The sequence below is a fragment of the Phoenix dactylifera genome, chromosome 17, assembly GCF_051530095.1.
Source record: "Phoenix dactylifera cultivar Ajwa chromosome 17, Ajwa_hap1_PhDact_Kaust_v1.1, whole genome shotgun sequence".
Lineage (NCBI taxonomy): Eukaryota > Viridiplantae > Streptophyta > Magnoliopsida > Arecales > Arecaceae > Phoenix > Phoenix dactylifera.
In genome coordinates this window covers 7716640-7734262 of record NC_143206.1, presented here as the reverse complement: position 1 = coordinate 7734262, position 17623 = coordinate 7716640, and the positions used below count along the sequence as shown (strand labels likewise).

At 38.1% G+C, this 17623-nt stretch overlaps 1 protein-coding gene and 1 long non-coding RNA gene across 2 annotated transcripts; one reads left to right on the top strand and one right to left on the bottom strand.

The window, feature by feature from the left end:
• Positions 1-2098: 2098 nt before the first annotated feature.
• Positions 2099-15451, bottom strand: RPH1 (resistance to phytophthora 1). Its single transcript, XM_039132728.3, has 4 exons — positions 15039-15451; positions 8109-8319; positions 2635-2804; positions 2099-2556 (listed from the first exon to the last, which is right to left on the bottom strand). The coding sequence occupies exons 1-4, from the start codon at positions 15378-15380 to the stop codon at positions 2530-2532; spliced, it is 750 nt and encodes a 249-aa protein (XP_038988656.1). The 5' UTR covers positions 15381-15451; the 3' UTR covers positions 2099-2529.
• Positions 15375-16375, top strand: LOC148699615 (uncharacterized). The gene is made up of 2 exons (XR_015974452.1): positions 15375-15502; positions 15677-16375. It is a non-coding gene; the product is annotated as an uncharacterized LOC148699615 (long non-coding RNA).
• The last annotated feature ends 1248 nt before the right edge of the window (positions 16376-17623 follow it).

The window sequence follows — 17623 nt, the reverse complement described above, 5'->3', positions numbered from 1 at the left end:
CTTATAGGCATGTTTGATTCGAGGGAAAAAAATTTTCTCACTAAAATATTTTTTCTAAAAAACATGAACTTTGCACATTTGGTTGATTATAGAAAAGTGGCACATTTTAGAATGACTTATGTTTGTTGAGTATTTATCTATTATGCCTTTAATAAAGAAAGAGTTCTTATCCCATTCTTATGCATTTTGGAAAAAAAAAAAATCAATTTCCAACCAATAGGGAAGTAGACTTTCCCATATCCTACATAACTTTTTCTTTTCTAAAAAATATAAAAAATTTACTTTTATAAAAAAATTACTTTTCTATTTCTCTCTTTTGAAAACTCCAACAAAAAATAGTATTTTTCTATTTTTTTTTACTGACGATACTATCCTTCTCCCCGCAGTAAGGTGATAGGTGCAAAAGCATCTTGGAGAAGAAAAACTAGCCAATAAAGGGGAGGTCGAATATGGAGGTACGGTGGTTTGAACATCTTAGACCTCATATTTAAATTATAACTTAGTCACCTTTACCTATCTATTACCTATCTATCAATTTATCTATTTAAATTAAACTTGCCTCCTCTTTTAGAAGGAAGAAATTATATCAAGTCCCCTATTTGAAATTTTGAATTGCATTGTTCAAATTAGTATTTATAAGGAAAGAGAGCTCAGTGTGAAGAAAGTACAAGGTTTCTATTGTAGTGTTATTTTATTATAATGGATTCTTGTTGAAACCGTTATTGAATGCTATATAGTTATAACAGCCATTATTTCTCCAACTTATATGATTTAGAATTATTTAGTACTTAAATAGTATTTGTTACAATGGCTATAACAATGATATTGTAATAGAAAATAACAGGCCATATGAAGAGCTACAAAGATCCTAAATAGAAAGCAACATGAGAAAGTAAGATCCAATAGGGAAGTTAAGCATCAATATTATAATGTTTATATGTGAGATTTATAGTGTAACAACTCAGAAACTAACCAAAAGATATTATTTGGATTCCTTGATCTTGTATAAATACTCAAAATCTCCTCGGTTAATAACCAATGTGGGACTAAACAAATACCCACACTGATCCTCACATATAGTGCACCGGTGCTCTTATAAGTTATTTATTTTTTATATAAAATTTACCATCTACAGTTGAATTGGATGAACCTATTGTCTTTATATTAGATATTTAGTAAACAACACAATTTGTACCAGTGTCAATCTATTTGGATTCGACCAAATCCACAATTCAACCAAACTCAGCCTCATTGCATTCAGTCCCAAAATCAGCCATTTCATTTGAATGGTTGAGGATTCATGATAGGAATGAAACTGAATTTCTTATGAAAAATATGATCAACGAACCATGGGTCAGAGGGGAGGGCTACCCTAGAAGGGACTGTCCCATCTCTCAGACTGTAATTTAGATGAATTCTTTCCAAAATTGGAGCCCCATAATTAATTATGTTAGGTTTAAGGTTTTGATCCGAGTTTTAGTTTGACAGCATTGATTATAAGTGCATGTTTTGTACCCTTATTAATTTTGTGTTCTTTTTTCTCTACAAATTAGTAAAATACCACATTGCCATGGATGCTAAAGAAGGCATTTGCACAAAATTATTATTATTCCTTGCTTCTGTTATCAGTTTTTTGAAAACCTTTTTTTTTCTAAGCAAAACAGCAGCAAACCACCCCATATTTGATTGATAAATAAAATGAGACAAAAGTTGCAGGCAGGAGGCGAAGGAAAGAAAAGAAAAAATTAAAGAGAAAACACCTAAAAAAGCCACAAATGACAGGAAAAAACTCTACCCAAACATAAGACCCAGTCTAAAAAAATATCTTGCAAAATAAAAGGGCTCATTCTCACTTCAGGCCTTCCATGATGCATCCGAGGGTAGCCCATCACCTTTCATGCTATGAAAACCAAATTCAAATTTCAAAACCTTACTCAAATTCACAATTTAAAACATTGTTTTAAATTTGTATTTTTAAGTGATGCATTCGATGCTATACCCTCCATGGCTAAGCCAATATTGGCATTGAGTTCATCTAACATTAGAAAACCTATAAGATATTGTAAACATGTAAAGATAAAGTAATAAAGCAAGCAAATACTCTCGGTCACTATAGTATGTAACCGATAAAAAATATCAGTTCATCTAACATTGACACCAACAAATTTATCTAGTTACACAAATAAGGGGAAGATGAAAATGTTTGCTTCCTTCAGAACAAGCCCCTTAATAACCAGGTTCCTCCACCAATTTCCCATTCCTATCCCAAGGCAAGTTCCTTGCAATACTCCTCTTATTTACATGAATAAAAAGACTGAATTGCCACAAGCACAAGTTGATTTCTGTCATACTCGGAAGGCGAATATACATCAGTCTGTTCAATCGAGTCATAGGCTCAAAAGCTTCAAATTCAGTGTTTAAATCTTGAGATAATTTTGAAGGAAACTTCCTTGTCACTATTTGTGTTAACACCTGGGCTTATTTACTTCGAATGAGAAATTTGTTGAACTTTAACCACCAAACCAGTCTTCATTCTGACCTCTGAAGCCACCCAAGCTGTAGACAGGTGTATTTATTTAGGGTAAAGGATAAATATGGATAAAGTCAGTAGCTTATAAGAATCCGAGATAATACCTTCCATGCATACATCACAAAGAAAGTTATGGTATCTGCAGACCAGACAATGGAGAAAGACTTCCAGAAAAATGGTATCACAACATTGAGTAGAGGGATGAGAAGAAAGAGGTAGTTCAGAGCTTCTTTCTCATTCTTAGAGCAGTCGCGCGCTCTAAGGGAAGGTATAGCTGCATAAAGATTTAAATCAATTAGCAAAAAGTTACATGATTATTGGAGGGAATGTACATTCTCTATCACAGCTTAACTGACGTAATATTAATATATTGGGATGGTTTAATGCCTACAGTGTATATAACCAAAGATCCATGATGGTGGGACATCTAAATCAATGACCTGCACTTTTCATCATAATGTAAAATGTCCAGACTGCCTATGAACAAAATTCAAACATTTTGACGACTAGATGAACAAAATGGATGGTTTTTGAACACCACAAAAATTTGCATTGGTTCTCTGTGTATATTTTGGTCTACATTTGATGAACAGTGTAGGTTCTCAACTTCGATGGTTCACCGTGACTTAGGCATAGGGTATGCCATGGGGGCAGTCAAGCCATAACCATCATCTTTAGTTAAGTGCTATCATTATCTTCAAATTAATCTGTTGAATCAATGTTGTTTGCTTAAACCTTGCAAGTACAGCAAGAAGACAAAAAGAAAATGTAGAATTTGAAAAAGACGAGGATGCTCTAAAATGATGCACTAGAAGTCCAGCATGAGTAACTTGACTTCTATTATTAAACTTCTCAAAAATAAGATCAAGGTTTTAGATCTTGGCGGGACAAGGGGCATCCCAGCCCTATTGTTCCCTTCTTATGATATAATGGGACTGAGATAGGGGTGGGACTCCATAACACATCTACACAGGGAAAGAAAGAGAAAAAGGAAAGAAAGAAAGGAAGCCAGAAGAAAAGAAAGTAAGAAGGAAGAAGGGAAGGAAAGAAGAAGAAAAAGGAAGGGAGAAGAAAAAAAAGTAAGAAGGAAGAAGGGAAGGAAAGAGGAAGACAAAGGAAAGGAAGGAAGAAGAAATTGAAAGAAAAGAAGGAAGAAATAAAAGAAGAGAAAAAACAAAGAGAAAAAAAGGAAAGTAGGGTAGAGAGAAGAAGGGCACCTATTGGGACACTCGACCAAGACACCTACCGGGATGGGACAGGACAACGGTGCATCCCATTCTGTAGAGAAACTGGGACTCTTGTCCCACAAGATTTAAAACCTTGGGTAGGACATCTTGTGTACGAATGTCTAACATATAAATTTTGGTATAAAAGTGTATAACCTATAGAAAAACTTTAGGACTAATAAATTGTAGGTAAGACTCAAGCCTTTTAGGGTTCAGCCTACCTGTCTTAAAAAAACCTAGAGATAGTACAGTTTAATAAAGTAAGTGCCGAATCTGATGAGCATTTGTCCACAAAACCTGATGAACATGACTGTTAAATGAATTTTCTACATAACCTGATGACCATGTACTATTGGTTGAGTTCTTCAACAAATGTGCTTAAGCCATTAATAGCATGAAACAAGTCGTAATACAATCCATGGAGTACTGGCTAAACAACTCTTGCAGCTTAAGTCAATCTTTTATAAAAACCATCTGTAAATGTGTTGACACCTGCTTCTTCAATTCACTTCACCTACTAGAGACATTAATGATTATAAAAACCATCAGTACATCTGTCTATTTGGAAGCACATAAGAAATAAATCCATTAATGAAAGACGATCTGCCTTTCTTCTCTGTGATATTGACCTCTACAAGTTTGATCACAGCATAGAAACAATTTTTTTGCACATTATCCATAAAGATTTTCACAAATCAGGAGAAAATCGTGAAACTTTAAAAGGTGAAGAGTTGACTTAGAATACAAATCAAAAAGTCAAACAGTAAAGGAATAAAAATATTCTAGAATCAAAGGTGGCATCATCCGCTGATCCCATAATATATCATTACAATTATTGGAGTGAGATTTTAATACCTAAAGATAAGGGACTAAATAGACAAGCAAATTCAATAATTTACATCCTAAACTACTGCTTAGTGATTGGAAAGACTCCTATCATGCAGAATCAGTGAGTTTTCCATGCCTACATTTGCTTATACTACTATGCTTTTATTTAAGTCTTCCTTGGATAAGAAACTCCTAACTGATCCGCCCAAAGGAGATCAAGTCCATCAATAGGATCAGAGTCCTGCCATGAGAAAACAAGTTGCTTAGAGATAGCATAACCTGCTAACCAATCAGCATCCTTATCCACTTCTCTGTAAATATAGGTAGCTCTATAGTATTGAAGCCAGGGAGTAAGCTGCCAAAATACTACTCCACTTTATTGAGCCGCAAAAAAAAAAAAAGAGTCTACTGTTCATAAAGCTTTCGTGTCTAAGACTTGGAACAGACACACATTGTTGACAGAAATGGGTGGGTGCCACTTATCTTTGGTCTTGTGAAGCCATGCACCTTGGTGCCTCATCAGTACATGCATGAGCGGCTAGGTTCAATTCAGCCAACCCACCATGATCTGACCTCTCTCTCTCTCTCTCTCTCTCTCTGTGTGCCAGCCCACCATGATCTGACCTCTCTCTCTCTCTCTCTCTCTCTGTGTGCCAGCCCACCATGATCTGACCTCTCTCTCTCTCTCTCTCTCTCTCTCTCTCTCTCTCGACACACACACACACGTAAATATTCCCCACTTCTACATGCAAAACAGACATCCCCTTTCCATGACACGACAACCCAAAAATATACCCACTGAATTAACAGATGCTCCCAGGCATAAAGATTGCATCAATCACTGGAAAGAATCCTTGAAAACCTTCTCTTAGCATCCATTCATTTAGATAGAATGGGTAAGGGTCATCCAGTCAATCTTTCAACTTGCAATAAAGTTCTCTCTCACTTGAGACAAAGCGAGTATAAGTCTTAAGGGAAAGAAATAATGAATCGGTACAGTGAGTCAGTCCACTATTTGAGTTCTTACTACTTGGTTTTTCCTCTAAGTTTAGTTAAATTGAATTAATCCCTCGTCCTTCCCTTAGGAGTACAACACAAGAAAGCAGTGAAGTTGTTCCTTCATATAGGGAGTAGGCTACATTATCCATATGCACCATGGTAGTGCAAGTGCTGCTCTAACGGAAAGAGCATCCTTGGGATGCCTCAAACCAAGGTCCACCGTACCGGGTCCGGTAGGCGTACCGGGTCCGGTAGGCGTACCGGTTGCCTACCGGACCGGTACGGGCCGGTTCGTACCGTGCTCCGGGCGGTACGAACCGGGAAGCTCTTCCCCGCCGGAACCGGGAAGCTCTTCCCCGCCGGAACCGGGGAAGAAGAAGAGAACCAGAGAGAGCGCGGGGAAGAGAGGGAGAGAGCCCACCTTCGGCCGCTATCGGAGAACCGCGGAGGGGCGTCGGAGGCCGGTGGGGGGCGGCGGAGCCCGCGGGGGCGCTGCGGCGGCCGCGGCCCTCTCCCCCGTCCCCCGCCCGGCTCCGCCGCCCCCCACCGGCCTCCGACGCCCCTCCGCGGCTCTCCGATGGCGGCGGAAGGTGGGCTCCCTCCCTCTCTTCCCCGTGCTCCCTCTTTTTCTCCTCGCCTTCTTCGTCTCCGGCAAGGAACCGGCCTGTACCGGTTTCCACGGCTCCGCCGTACCGGTAGCTGGCCGGACCGGTTTGTACCGGCCCGTACCGGCCGGTACGGGCCGGTTCGGCATACGCTGCCTCAAACCATGTGAAACTTTTAACCTTGATTATTCTATTTGTGGTGAACATTAATCTTTAATCAGATAGTTTAAGAAAATTATGACAATTCAGATCTCCAACAAAGTAAACGTGCAAAAAAAAAAATCTAGTAATTTGTAGGACAAGTGGGTTAGGTTTCACATTTAATAAGGCCATAATTAATGAATATTTTTATACTGTGCATATCACTAGCAGTGAAGTTGTTCTTTTATATAGGGAGTAGGCTACATTATCCATTTGCACCATGGTAGCACAAGTGCTCTAAAGGGAAAAGCATCCTTAGGGTGCCTCGAACCATGTGAAACTTTTAACCTTGATTATTCTATTTGTGGTGTACATTACTCTTTAATCAAATAGTTTTAGAAAATTATGACAATTCAGATCTCCGAAAAAGTAAACATGCAAAAAAAAAAACTAGTAATTTTTAGGACAAGTGAGTTAGGTTTCACATTTAATGAGGCCACATTTGACAATGAATATTTTTATACTGTGCATATCACTAGCAGTGAAGTTGTTCTTTTATATAGGGAGTAGGCTACATTATCCATTTGCACCATGGTAGCGCAAGTGCTGCTCTAAAGGGAAGAGCATCCTTAGGGTGCCTCAAACCATGTGAAACTTTTAACCTTGATTATTCTAGTTGTGGTGTACATTAATCTTTAATCAAATAGTTTAAGAAAATTATGACAATTCAAATCTCCAAAAAAGTAAACATGCAAAAAAAAATCTAGTAATTTTTAGGACGAGTGGGTTAGGGTTCACATTTTTTTATACTGTGCATATCACTACGGAAGCTAAATTCACTTACTTGGCATTTCCCTGAATACCCAACTCCAGTAAAAAGACTTTTAATTGGATATGGAGCGCAAGATTCTGTTCAATGTGTACCATTACAAGATGCCTCAAAAAGTTCTTCATTTGTTTAACAAATTTAGATAAGATGGATTTTGCATGTCTTTTTGTAAAGATGTTCTTAGTGTACCTTAATAACAAGATGCTCCTAAAATTCATAAAATATGTTAGTATCAGATACAAGCAAATCTTAGTCAATGAATAAATTGATAGTTATGGATGATGGAGGGGGTTCAAATCCTTCATCTGATTGGAATATTAACTCAGATTGCAAGCTGCAATAGTAAAGTAGCAAACTAGAACAAGTTGCAAGGCTAAGAGAAGCTGTCCAGTGTACTACTACAGAGATTTTGACGATAGAGCATGAAACATGACTCCAAGATATAGAGAAAACATCGTAACTTTAATAGCTTAGTACCCACCAACAGAAAACTTCCATATGACCTTAAGGTTGAGAGACTTGAACCTAAAATACTTCTAGGGAGTTCCTCCAAATGTTGACATTGTTATTGATTTTTTTAAACAAAACATATAAAGAAGCATATTGAATTTAGAGGAAGCATAAAGCTTCTTTTTGAGTAGTTTCCAAAGTGGAGAGGCATCAAAAGATTTACATGGATGAGAGTCATGCACAAAGATATATTTGATTACTTTTTTTTCTTTCGTCACTGATAAAGAACTTTTTTGCAGAAACATATGCATAAAGAGGAGAAAGGCCAAAAAGGAAAAGATTATCAAAGACCAAGAAAGCAAAAGCAGAAAATATAATGGTCGGTCGTTTTGACAGTGTTTCAAGAATTCCATTACCGTATGGGGATAGGATGAAAACGGATACAAGAAAAGATTTGAAAAGAAACAGGCCAGAGATTTCAAGAATGGAGCATAACTTACTGAACATCCAAACGGACCACATCCCCATTAGTCTCCATATATCTGGTTCATTTGATGGGAATATCAGATTAAATGAAAGGGCTCCACCAAATAACATTGAGGCATAGCCTTGAACCTCGAAAAGAGTATATAAAGCAGTTCCAGGTACAGCTGGATTCTTGGTGGCGGTGGAAGCTCTTGGTGCAAAAGTCGCAGCAGTCTTCTGAGCAACCTGTTAATGAAATAAAGCTTAGGAAGCTGCATATGCACGCAATCAAATGTCTATGCACCCATCAGTTATGGGAAACAATAGTCTAGAAAATCACTAAGAGTGAAAACAGAATGTGGATTGAGAAACACGATGAAGTTGATGAAATCCAACAAAATTTCAAAAGACGCCATGTAATCTGTTGAGCTAGGGATTATAGTCATCCTTCATTTTCCCCCCTTTTTTTGTTTTTAAAAATTCAGGTGAAAGTGCTGCAGTGGATATTTAAAAGGACATGAAGCCAATACAATCACCTATAAAACTTACATCCAATGACCATGAGCCTGCATTAGAGATGCATCTATACCCACACTTTACACATAATGCATGCATAAACTCATTAAAATTATTAAAAAGTAAAAGGCACTTTATATTTAGTATCCACTTCATGATAGGCTATGTTAGTAATTCTTAGCATGTGCTTTCTACTCGAGGAGGATCATATCTCAATATGCCACATGAAAGATAGAATAACCAGATAGTGAAATCCATTGTTTGGGAAGAAGAACAGAAAGGAGGTAGCATAGTAGCCTAAAACTGGATAAAGGAGCCTCTAAATAGTAGAAGCGGTCAAGAGACCCATTGATCTTGCAACATCACAATGGAAAACAATGCTTACAGATGTCGAAGACATGGTCAAACATTTTTGACAAGGCAATAATGTCGACTTATAGGGAAGCAGGTGGCCTATAGAAGTTAATTCACAATAGTAAAGACCAACATGGAGTCTCGATATAAGTTGATTATGACAGCCGAATACATGTCTAAAGCCAAGGATGATACAAACCTATTAATCAACGCTAAAGACTACAGAGGCAGAAAAGGTTTACATAAGAAAATAAAGTTAGAACCCAAAACCAAAAGGCAGATGGTCACACAAAAGAACGGCACAAAGGCAAGCCAAAGGCACATTAAAGAAGATCGATCTGAAGAAAAGAAGGCATAAAAGGCCAAAGATGTGATGGATGGAATTTATTGAAAATAAGATAATATTCGTGGAGAGTAGAAGGCAAAAACTCAATGGTGTCTAATTGTCTATAACAGAACATGGCAAGATCAGGAAGGGCACATATGATGATTGCATAAGCTGACTGAATAAGAACTAAGAAGCCTAGAAGAAAGCCCCAGGAATCCTAAGCAATAGTTGGCAACTAACAGTAAAAGTGATGCCACATCTGGCCAGCAAGGTATGAACAATTACTGATAGCAAACCAGGTAGGTAGATGGTGCAGTATGGAATAAATGGCGAGGACTAAAGCTTTTGGGTACATAGGTTTTGAGAAACAAAGATTGCTCCATTGTAACCTAGAGTCACGGGTTCAAAACATGGACACGGCCTCTTCATATGCCCAGGTAACACTGCATAAATCTAACCCTCTCCAAACCCAACAATTGCGGGAGCTCCATACACTAGGCCACCCTTTTTCTGCCCTAAGAAACATAGGTGAGCACAACTTACCAAGATTAAATAAGGTCAACTATCCAAATTTGGGCAAGGCATTACAGGCCAGTCTATATGCTAATGATGACTTAGGCATCAAGATAACTTGTGTGAAACAAAAGGGAAAAAAAAGCAAAAATGCAATTAAAAAAAGACAATTAGTGTTTAAAGTGGCTTTACAAGATGTCCTTTTTAACAGTTAAAAGCAAATGATAGTGAACTTGGAATCTAATTTAGTTTAAATAGGTAGATGAAAGTAGAAAAAGCAGAAGGGAGGACAGCCAAAAGAGTTTTAACAAAGAAACTGAAAACATGTTGAAAGTAAATGGAGGTTAAAATGTGCCATTCTCCTGGATGTGGAGAAAATTCAGAAAAATCTACCCATCATATGGATCTCAAGAGTCGTCAACACTGCTTATCAAAATTCACAACTCCAAAACATTTAAGCCAGAAACTTATGTATACAGGACTAACAATAAAGCAGAAGATATGCAAAGACAAACCAGACCTTATATAGTTAACTCTTACCAACTCTTTGCAGTTAATTGGAAATCAGTTTCTGATAAAAGTCTGATCACTCCAGATACCACAAAGAATTATCTCATTAGACAAGATTTCCAGTGCAGACTGAGAACTAAATCCATCTATTGCGACAAATGTTCGATGAATCTTGTCAATGTACTTAACGTAATGCTTCTCACATGGAACAATAATCACAAAGCAGGGATCTCAGTGATGCGTAGCGTGTCAAAGTTTTCGTGATGGTCTTGGAGCCAGGTTCCTAGGTTATAATATGAGAAAATAGTAAAAACTGAATGAATGAACTAACTGGGCATGAACCTATACATGGACTTGTGAAAATAATACCCAACTAGCATGAATACATTGAGTGTACATGTGTACACTGACTCTATGGATGCAATCCAAGTTTAGGCTTACACCATGAATAAAGAATACATGACTGCAAAGCTTAATAGCCATGTTTCTCTATTAATATATATACAACATAATAACACAATGCACCATTTAGAAAAAGAATAACAATTATTTGCAAACTTGTCATATATGTCGGAAAGAAAGAGCAATATTGGTCTCTGACCATGTATGATTAGATGATGACTATTGTAGGGGGCCAGGGGCTTACCACATGGACATATTAACAGAACATTTATTTCTAATGACTGGAATAGTAAGGGGATGTTGATGAACCTCACTCTACAGTTCTTCAGCTGCCCATTTACAATGAAATGTGATTTGATTGATAAAAGACTCATAACTAGTCATTTTCTTGCTTTTTTTCACCTTTATAACTGGTAATAAAGGAAAAAAAAAACTGCAACCTAATAGTATGCATCAGAAGATATATAACTGAAGAATCAATTTTCCTAGTTCTCCTATACATACATAAAAATAAGAGCCCAGAATTTTTTATATCAATTAATTGTTTAGCCACTTTTGAGTTAAAAAAATCTCTCTTCTCACAGATACTCAAGAAAGAGAAAAGATATAAGCTAAATCTAGAAAGGTCACAATTTAAATAGATCAGTCAACAGAGTAGAAATGAAAAGTCTAGCAGACATTTCTAGGAACTGCTGATTATATTTGCTAGACTTTTCTAATTAATATATATGAAATACTTTTAGGTATTAAGAGAAGTACGCTATCAAGATGGAGTTAGTTGTTTAATGTTACTGACTCCTTAAGTGGTGTATCTACGAAGAATTTAAGAAAGGCCCTACTATAAATAACAGGTAATCATAAGTTTTTGTATATGAAAGGAATGCTATTGGCTCTGACAAGACATGAAATTTAAAGTGATTGAGTAAGTGATCCCTTTGGGTTACACAAACCTTTTCTTCGCCCATTTCAAGCTAAGTATACTGGCCATTTACAATCTTACCAACTTGTCTTAGGATGGCAATCTAGAGCAAGATATTAATGGGCTCTTGAAATGAGAACCGTAATTTTCAAGAAGAAGAAGAATATAAAAGTAAATTGGTCATGTATTTGCCAACAAATCAGATATGCAGTTTAGATGCATTTGCTGGAAAAACTATATGTAAATGGGAGCATTGTCAGTGATGATTCTTAATCAAATATTTGGAGAAACTTGATGAGTCTATATTGCATATCCGAAATCAATTTCTAAGAATCTTGAGGGATGCCATATTTCACCAATCAATAGTTTAAGTTTTTGATACATCATGAGAAAGAGGGAAAGCAGTGCCAATTATGATGCTCCCATTCAGAGTATTGTGCTCGGGAGACTATCATGGTCGACAATCAACATAGTATGGAAGTACTACACATAAAAGTGCAAATTCAACCAACTCAATTGGGGAGATTTCTTTAGTTGGACCTCATGGAGTGGAGAAGTTGGAATACAATCAGGAGGTGATGATTTCATTTATCTGGATAATTCATTCTCTCCATTTGCATTTTCAAAAACAATGTGCTCTGTAACTCAAAAAAGTTTCTGAAACATCTAAAAATCATGACATGAGAGGTTCATTTTAAAGAGTTGGTAGGGAAACATCCATGCAAACTGATAAAAATTCTGCCTATTCCAAGGATTTGATATCAGTTGATATAAATGATTTTTAAGAAGTGAATAAAACTAAATATGACATGTATTACTTGTCTACTATCCATCTTGTGCATGAAAAGGATGTATTCATCAAAATGCATGAGGTTTAATGTTGGCAGAGCAATGACTTGCCATGTGTGGACCACAGTTGAAGGAACATTTAGCATTGGGCCTGTAGAAGTTAATAGCTCAAAGGATGAAACAAACAGTAAGAAGGAGCATGGTCTATTTGCACCGCTGATAGGCAATCTGATATTAAGGATGAACAATCAACAATATATGACTTTTGATGTTCTTTAGTAGCATCTTTCAAGCTTTAGGGTATTATATATACTATGTCAATATAGAGGTGGGTTTTTCATTGGAGAGTTTCATAGTGCAAGTAGCTCTAGCTAGTTATCTCATTCGGTTCCAAGAAATTACTTGACGTAATATATTTCATTACTATGAAGAGAAATCTTTATGATTTTAATGCCACACGATCTTTATAATGACCAAGAAGTTGAATCTTTGAAGTGACTAATTTCTACTTTTGTTTTGGATGTAGTCATTGCAGTTAAGACTAGGGCCATGGCAAGATAGTAAGAGCAAACATTTTACACCATGTGACATAAGACTAGTCATTACAAGCCCGATATCGTGACTTATATGATTTTGCATTTACTTTTCATATAAATTATGAGTACCATCTCTAGAATTGTTAAATAGGCAATACATGGGCCAAAAACAAGTTAAGTTAGGAAGGTATAGAATTTCAAGTCTCGTGAAGTTAAATTTTAATTAAAAGTTTCTTTTTAGACAAATATTTCTAGGAAATCTTAGCCTCATCTTTAGTTGAAATGCGTTAGGAGATTGTAGAAGGCTTCTCATGATGCTTTTTGAAGAAGGAAAAAGATAAAACATGGAGGGTGATATAATGTATAACAATTCATGTGGTGCTACCTAAAACCCAACCTGACGAAGTTGGCAATCTGGGAAAGATTGGTTGGCTCGGCTGGAGCTGGGAGATGAAATACGAGATCCAACCTGCGAAAAAGAAGCAATCAGAGGTCACCAGATTTGGCTCCTATCGGGCCCTCTGATGCCTATGTCAGACAGGAGATTGGAAACAGCAATAGAGAAAAGAGAGCATGGTGTAGAATAACCTATGTCTTCTACATATTCGGGATCTTAAGCCCTTTTTATAGATGAAGAGTCCCTATCCTATCGAAGTTGGACTCTTTAGAATCCAAATCTAAGTAGGTGACTACCTCTTGGCTTTTCTTATCTGAACTAGCCGAGGAATAAGAGTTTCACTGAAATTGGCCTCCTGCTAGGCCACATGTCGTCCCATAATATGCAAGTCAAATTTAGGCCACATCACATACCCCTCACTTACAAGTCTGAGCCATTTTTTTCAAGCTTGGATGGAGAAAGTAATCAAATTGGCCAACTGTAAGCAGGTTTGGGCTTATCTTGCTCCGTCCATCTCTTAAAGTCACGGATCAAGAGTATGATCAAATGTGCGAACCTCAGCTAGTCCGGGCCATTGAACCCTTTTTATTTTGAGAGCCGCCATTTGTGCTAATAGCTACTAAGGTCGAGTTTACGATCTATACAAGATCAGCTCTACGACCGGTACGAGGTCAACTCGTCGACCTGTGCGAGATCAGCTCGTCAGCCAACAGGACCTAAGCAGACCGAAGAGCTGACCTCACATAGGTCGAAGAGCTGACCTCGTATAGGTCAGCCCTAACAGCTCTCAACATAAAAAGCCAACCCGACATCTCTCAAAACAAAAAATGTTAAATAGCCCAAATCAGTCGAGTTTGCATACTTGATCACACTCCCAACCTGTGACTTTAAAAGATGTGAGAGGCAAGATAAGCCTCAACCCGCTTACAGTTGGCTAATGTGACTACTTTCTTTGCTCAAGTTTGAAAAAATGGCTAGAATTTGGAAATAGAGGGCATATGCTGTGGCCAAAATTTGACCTACTTATCATGGACCGACAAGTAGCCTAGCAAATGATAATTTCAGTGGAATTTTTATTCTCCAGATGATCCAGATAAGAAAAACTAAGAGATAGTCTCCTACTCAAACTCGGACTCTGAAGAATCCAACTCTGATGGAACAGAAACTCTTCATCTATAAAAAGAGCTCAAGATCCCAAGTATGCAGACGATATGGATTATTCTACACCTATTATTTCTAATATCTTGTCTGACTTAGGCCTCGTCGGAGCCAGGCCAAATCCGGCAAGCTTTTCTCTTCTTTTTTGTGTGCAGATCGTCTCTCCATGGCAGATTGGCGCTTCGTCTTCCACCACAGCAGATCGATCAGCACCCACTTCATCTCCAGATCACCAAACCAGGTTTTGGCTGCAAGAGTTTGAATATCTAATTATTTAGCAGCGGATACCCCAGTATTCTCTTAGCCTTTTATTTCTTCATTGCTTTCTTATCCTGCTCCTCTCCGTCTTTCCATTAATCACCTCCAGAAAACTTTCCTCAGAATGTTCAAACATTACCGAAGTTGTTCGCATCTCTGTCCTTTTGGAACACATTAAATCAATATATCCCGGAAAACAAACGTCAAGCACATTGAAATTAAGCAGGTTTACAAAACATTTCGAAAACAGAGAGGAATTATGAAACGATTAGGAGGGAACCTCACCTTCTTAATCTTTTTATCAATGTCGGGAGCAGCGGAAGGAAGAGGAGGCGGCTTGCTCTTACTGCTGTTGCTGCTGCTTCCTGCCTCTTGTTGTTCACTGCTTTCTTGGACGGTGGGAGTGTCCAAACCATCAGAGCGCGCCTCGGCCCTCACCCTTGTTCTGCGACCAAAACCGGCGTCGTAGCTGCTGGTTTTCAAGGTGGGGAAAATGATGGAAAATTTTGAAATTCTAGGGCTGCAGGGAGCTGCCGAGTATAACGAGTACATTTTTTTTCTCTCCCTTATCTTGAGAGGGGGAGAGGAGGAGCAAGATGAGAAATGGAAGGCCTTTAACATCCTCATACCCTTTTATGCTATTCTCACTCTCTTGTTATCCAACTGAAGGTTTTGGACGGCTCCCTGCTTGTGTAGCGCCGTGGACGGTGTTCATGAGTTGGGAGTCCCTGCCCCCGAATTTTTTTGAGGTAAACTTTAGTGGCTATATTTAGGAGGGCAACGCAAGAAGTGGCGCTGTCACCGTGCCTAGATTTGTCCTTTTCTTTTTAATAAGTATTCTCTTTTTTTTTCTTTTTTTTTTTTATCATCTCAAAGTTAATTTTGATGGCGATATATCAGCAATGACGTGCATGAATGTGCAGAATTTGTGATTAGAGACTACCATGGCATGCTGCTAGTGGCGGAGAGTTGGAGCATCTCTGGCCTGACTGCCATTGAGGCGGAGCTTCGGGCAGCCTCGGAGGGCATCTTCTATGCGAGGAGAGCGCTTAGAGCAGAGCGGGTACACCTTGAGGAGAATTCCTCCATAATGATTGATTGGATACGGAGAGTGGACCGTTACGGAGATGACCACCCATTGATTGGTGAGACTCGCAAATTGTTCAGAGTCCTTCCAGGCAGCACACGTTTTTCGAGAGGCAAACAGAGCTGCATATTGGGTTGCCTCCTTCGTGGCTCGAGACTCCAGTGAGCTAATCTGGACGAGGGTTGCTGATATCCCTTCTTCCTTGTATCTTCTTACTTTTGACTTGTCTAGTTATACTCATGTAAAAACTATATGAAATGTTGTTTTTACCAAAAAAAAAAAGTGGCGCTGGCTCTGTGATCAAGAGCCCTGATATGAAGCTGGTTGCTGCCGATAACATTCTGATTTTGATACCTCGGTCCTAGAGAATTGAGAGCTACATGAGGGGACTAGTTATGCTTGACGCAAGTTGGGTGCCAAAACTATCATGGTGGAAGAAGACTCTGCCACAATGATTCAATGGATTCAGAGCCAAGCCAAGAAGGTGGTGCCCATCCATTATTTCAGAATATCGGGAGAAGACATCCCTTTTGTTGTCAAGCATATAAATCGAGAAACCAATGGAGCTACAGATTGAATGGCCTCTTTTGTCGTTCACTATTCTAACGAGGTGCTATGGACTAATAGTTCCCTTACCCTTGGGGCCTTCCAAGATATATTGTCTTTTGATTTTTTTAGATATATTCATACTAGATTTGTGTGAATCTCCTATTCAAGCAAAAGAAAATAATAATAAAAAAAGGTTTGGATTCCTTTCAGCTCCAAGCGGGTGTGATCCAATTCAATTGTGACCAAGGGCCCACCTTGGGCTATGATTTTTAGCAAGTTGAACCTAGGCCTTCAAACGGGTCAAAAGTAGGGACTATGTGGGAGTTTCTGGATGGGATCTAGCCCGTCATGAAACCTAAACCCATTCTGAACGTGACCTAGTAAGGGATATTGACTAGGGCAAAAAAAAAAAAAAAGATCGTAGCAATTCTTGCATTAACTTAATTTTAAAGTCGTCTTCAAGACTTTGATTAAAACCACGTATAGTTCACGAATAATCATCAAATTATCCCTCCATTGTCCTACAAGGGATGTAGGATCAAAGCCCATCTCAATTAAGCTTGGAGGGCTCGAGGCTCTTTGGAGTGTGACCTCATCTGCACCAAAATCCTCTCCACTTTTCTTTAAAGCTCAAAAAAAAAAAAAAAAAAAAATCTTGCATTGTATTCAAATAGAGCATATCACAATACTTTTAACTTGACTAATAGCTCCATCGTGATCTTGCAGTTGCAATAACTGCTTCCTCTACTCATCATATCGTACCCTTCTATGTTTAAGAGAGAGGGATCTAGAATTAGCTCAATCCAACAGAACCGAGGATCAATTTTTAAAATTTTTGTTTTTTTTTTTTTTGAGGGAGCAAGGGAATTAGGGTTCGAATTTAACAAAAAAAATAAAGTTTTGTAAACCAACAGCATACTTGTTTTGAAAGTCTAAACCCTTCTGTCCTCATCAATTCTTCCCATATCCCCTCTCCCATCCTTTTCTTCAAGCTTCCTTTACCATCATTGGTGTTTGGTGCTGCTAATCACAATATTAAGCAACCTTTTTTTAAGAATTAGGATAAGTGGAAACTAGCCAAATCGGGTGAAAGCGAGAAGCGAATCCAAGCCATTGGTAGCAAGACCTCCAAACTTTATCCGCCACACAATTGGCACTCTCATGTAATCCTTAAATTGAAGATTTTACCCGGCTCGGTTCAGCTTTCCTTCAATCAAACATTGCAGATAAATAC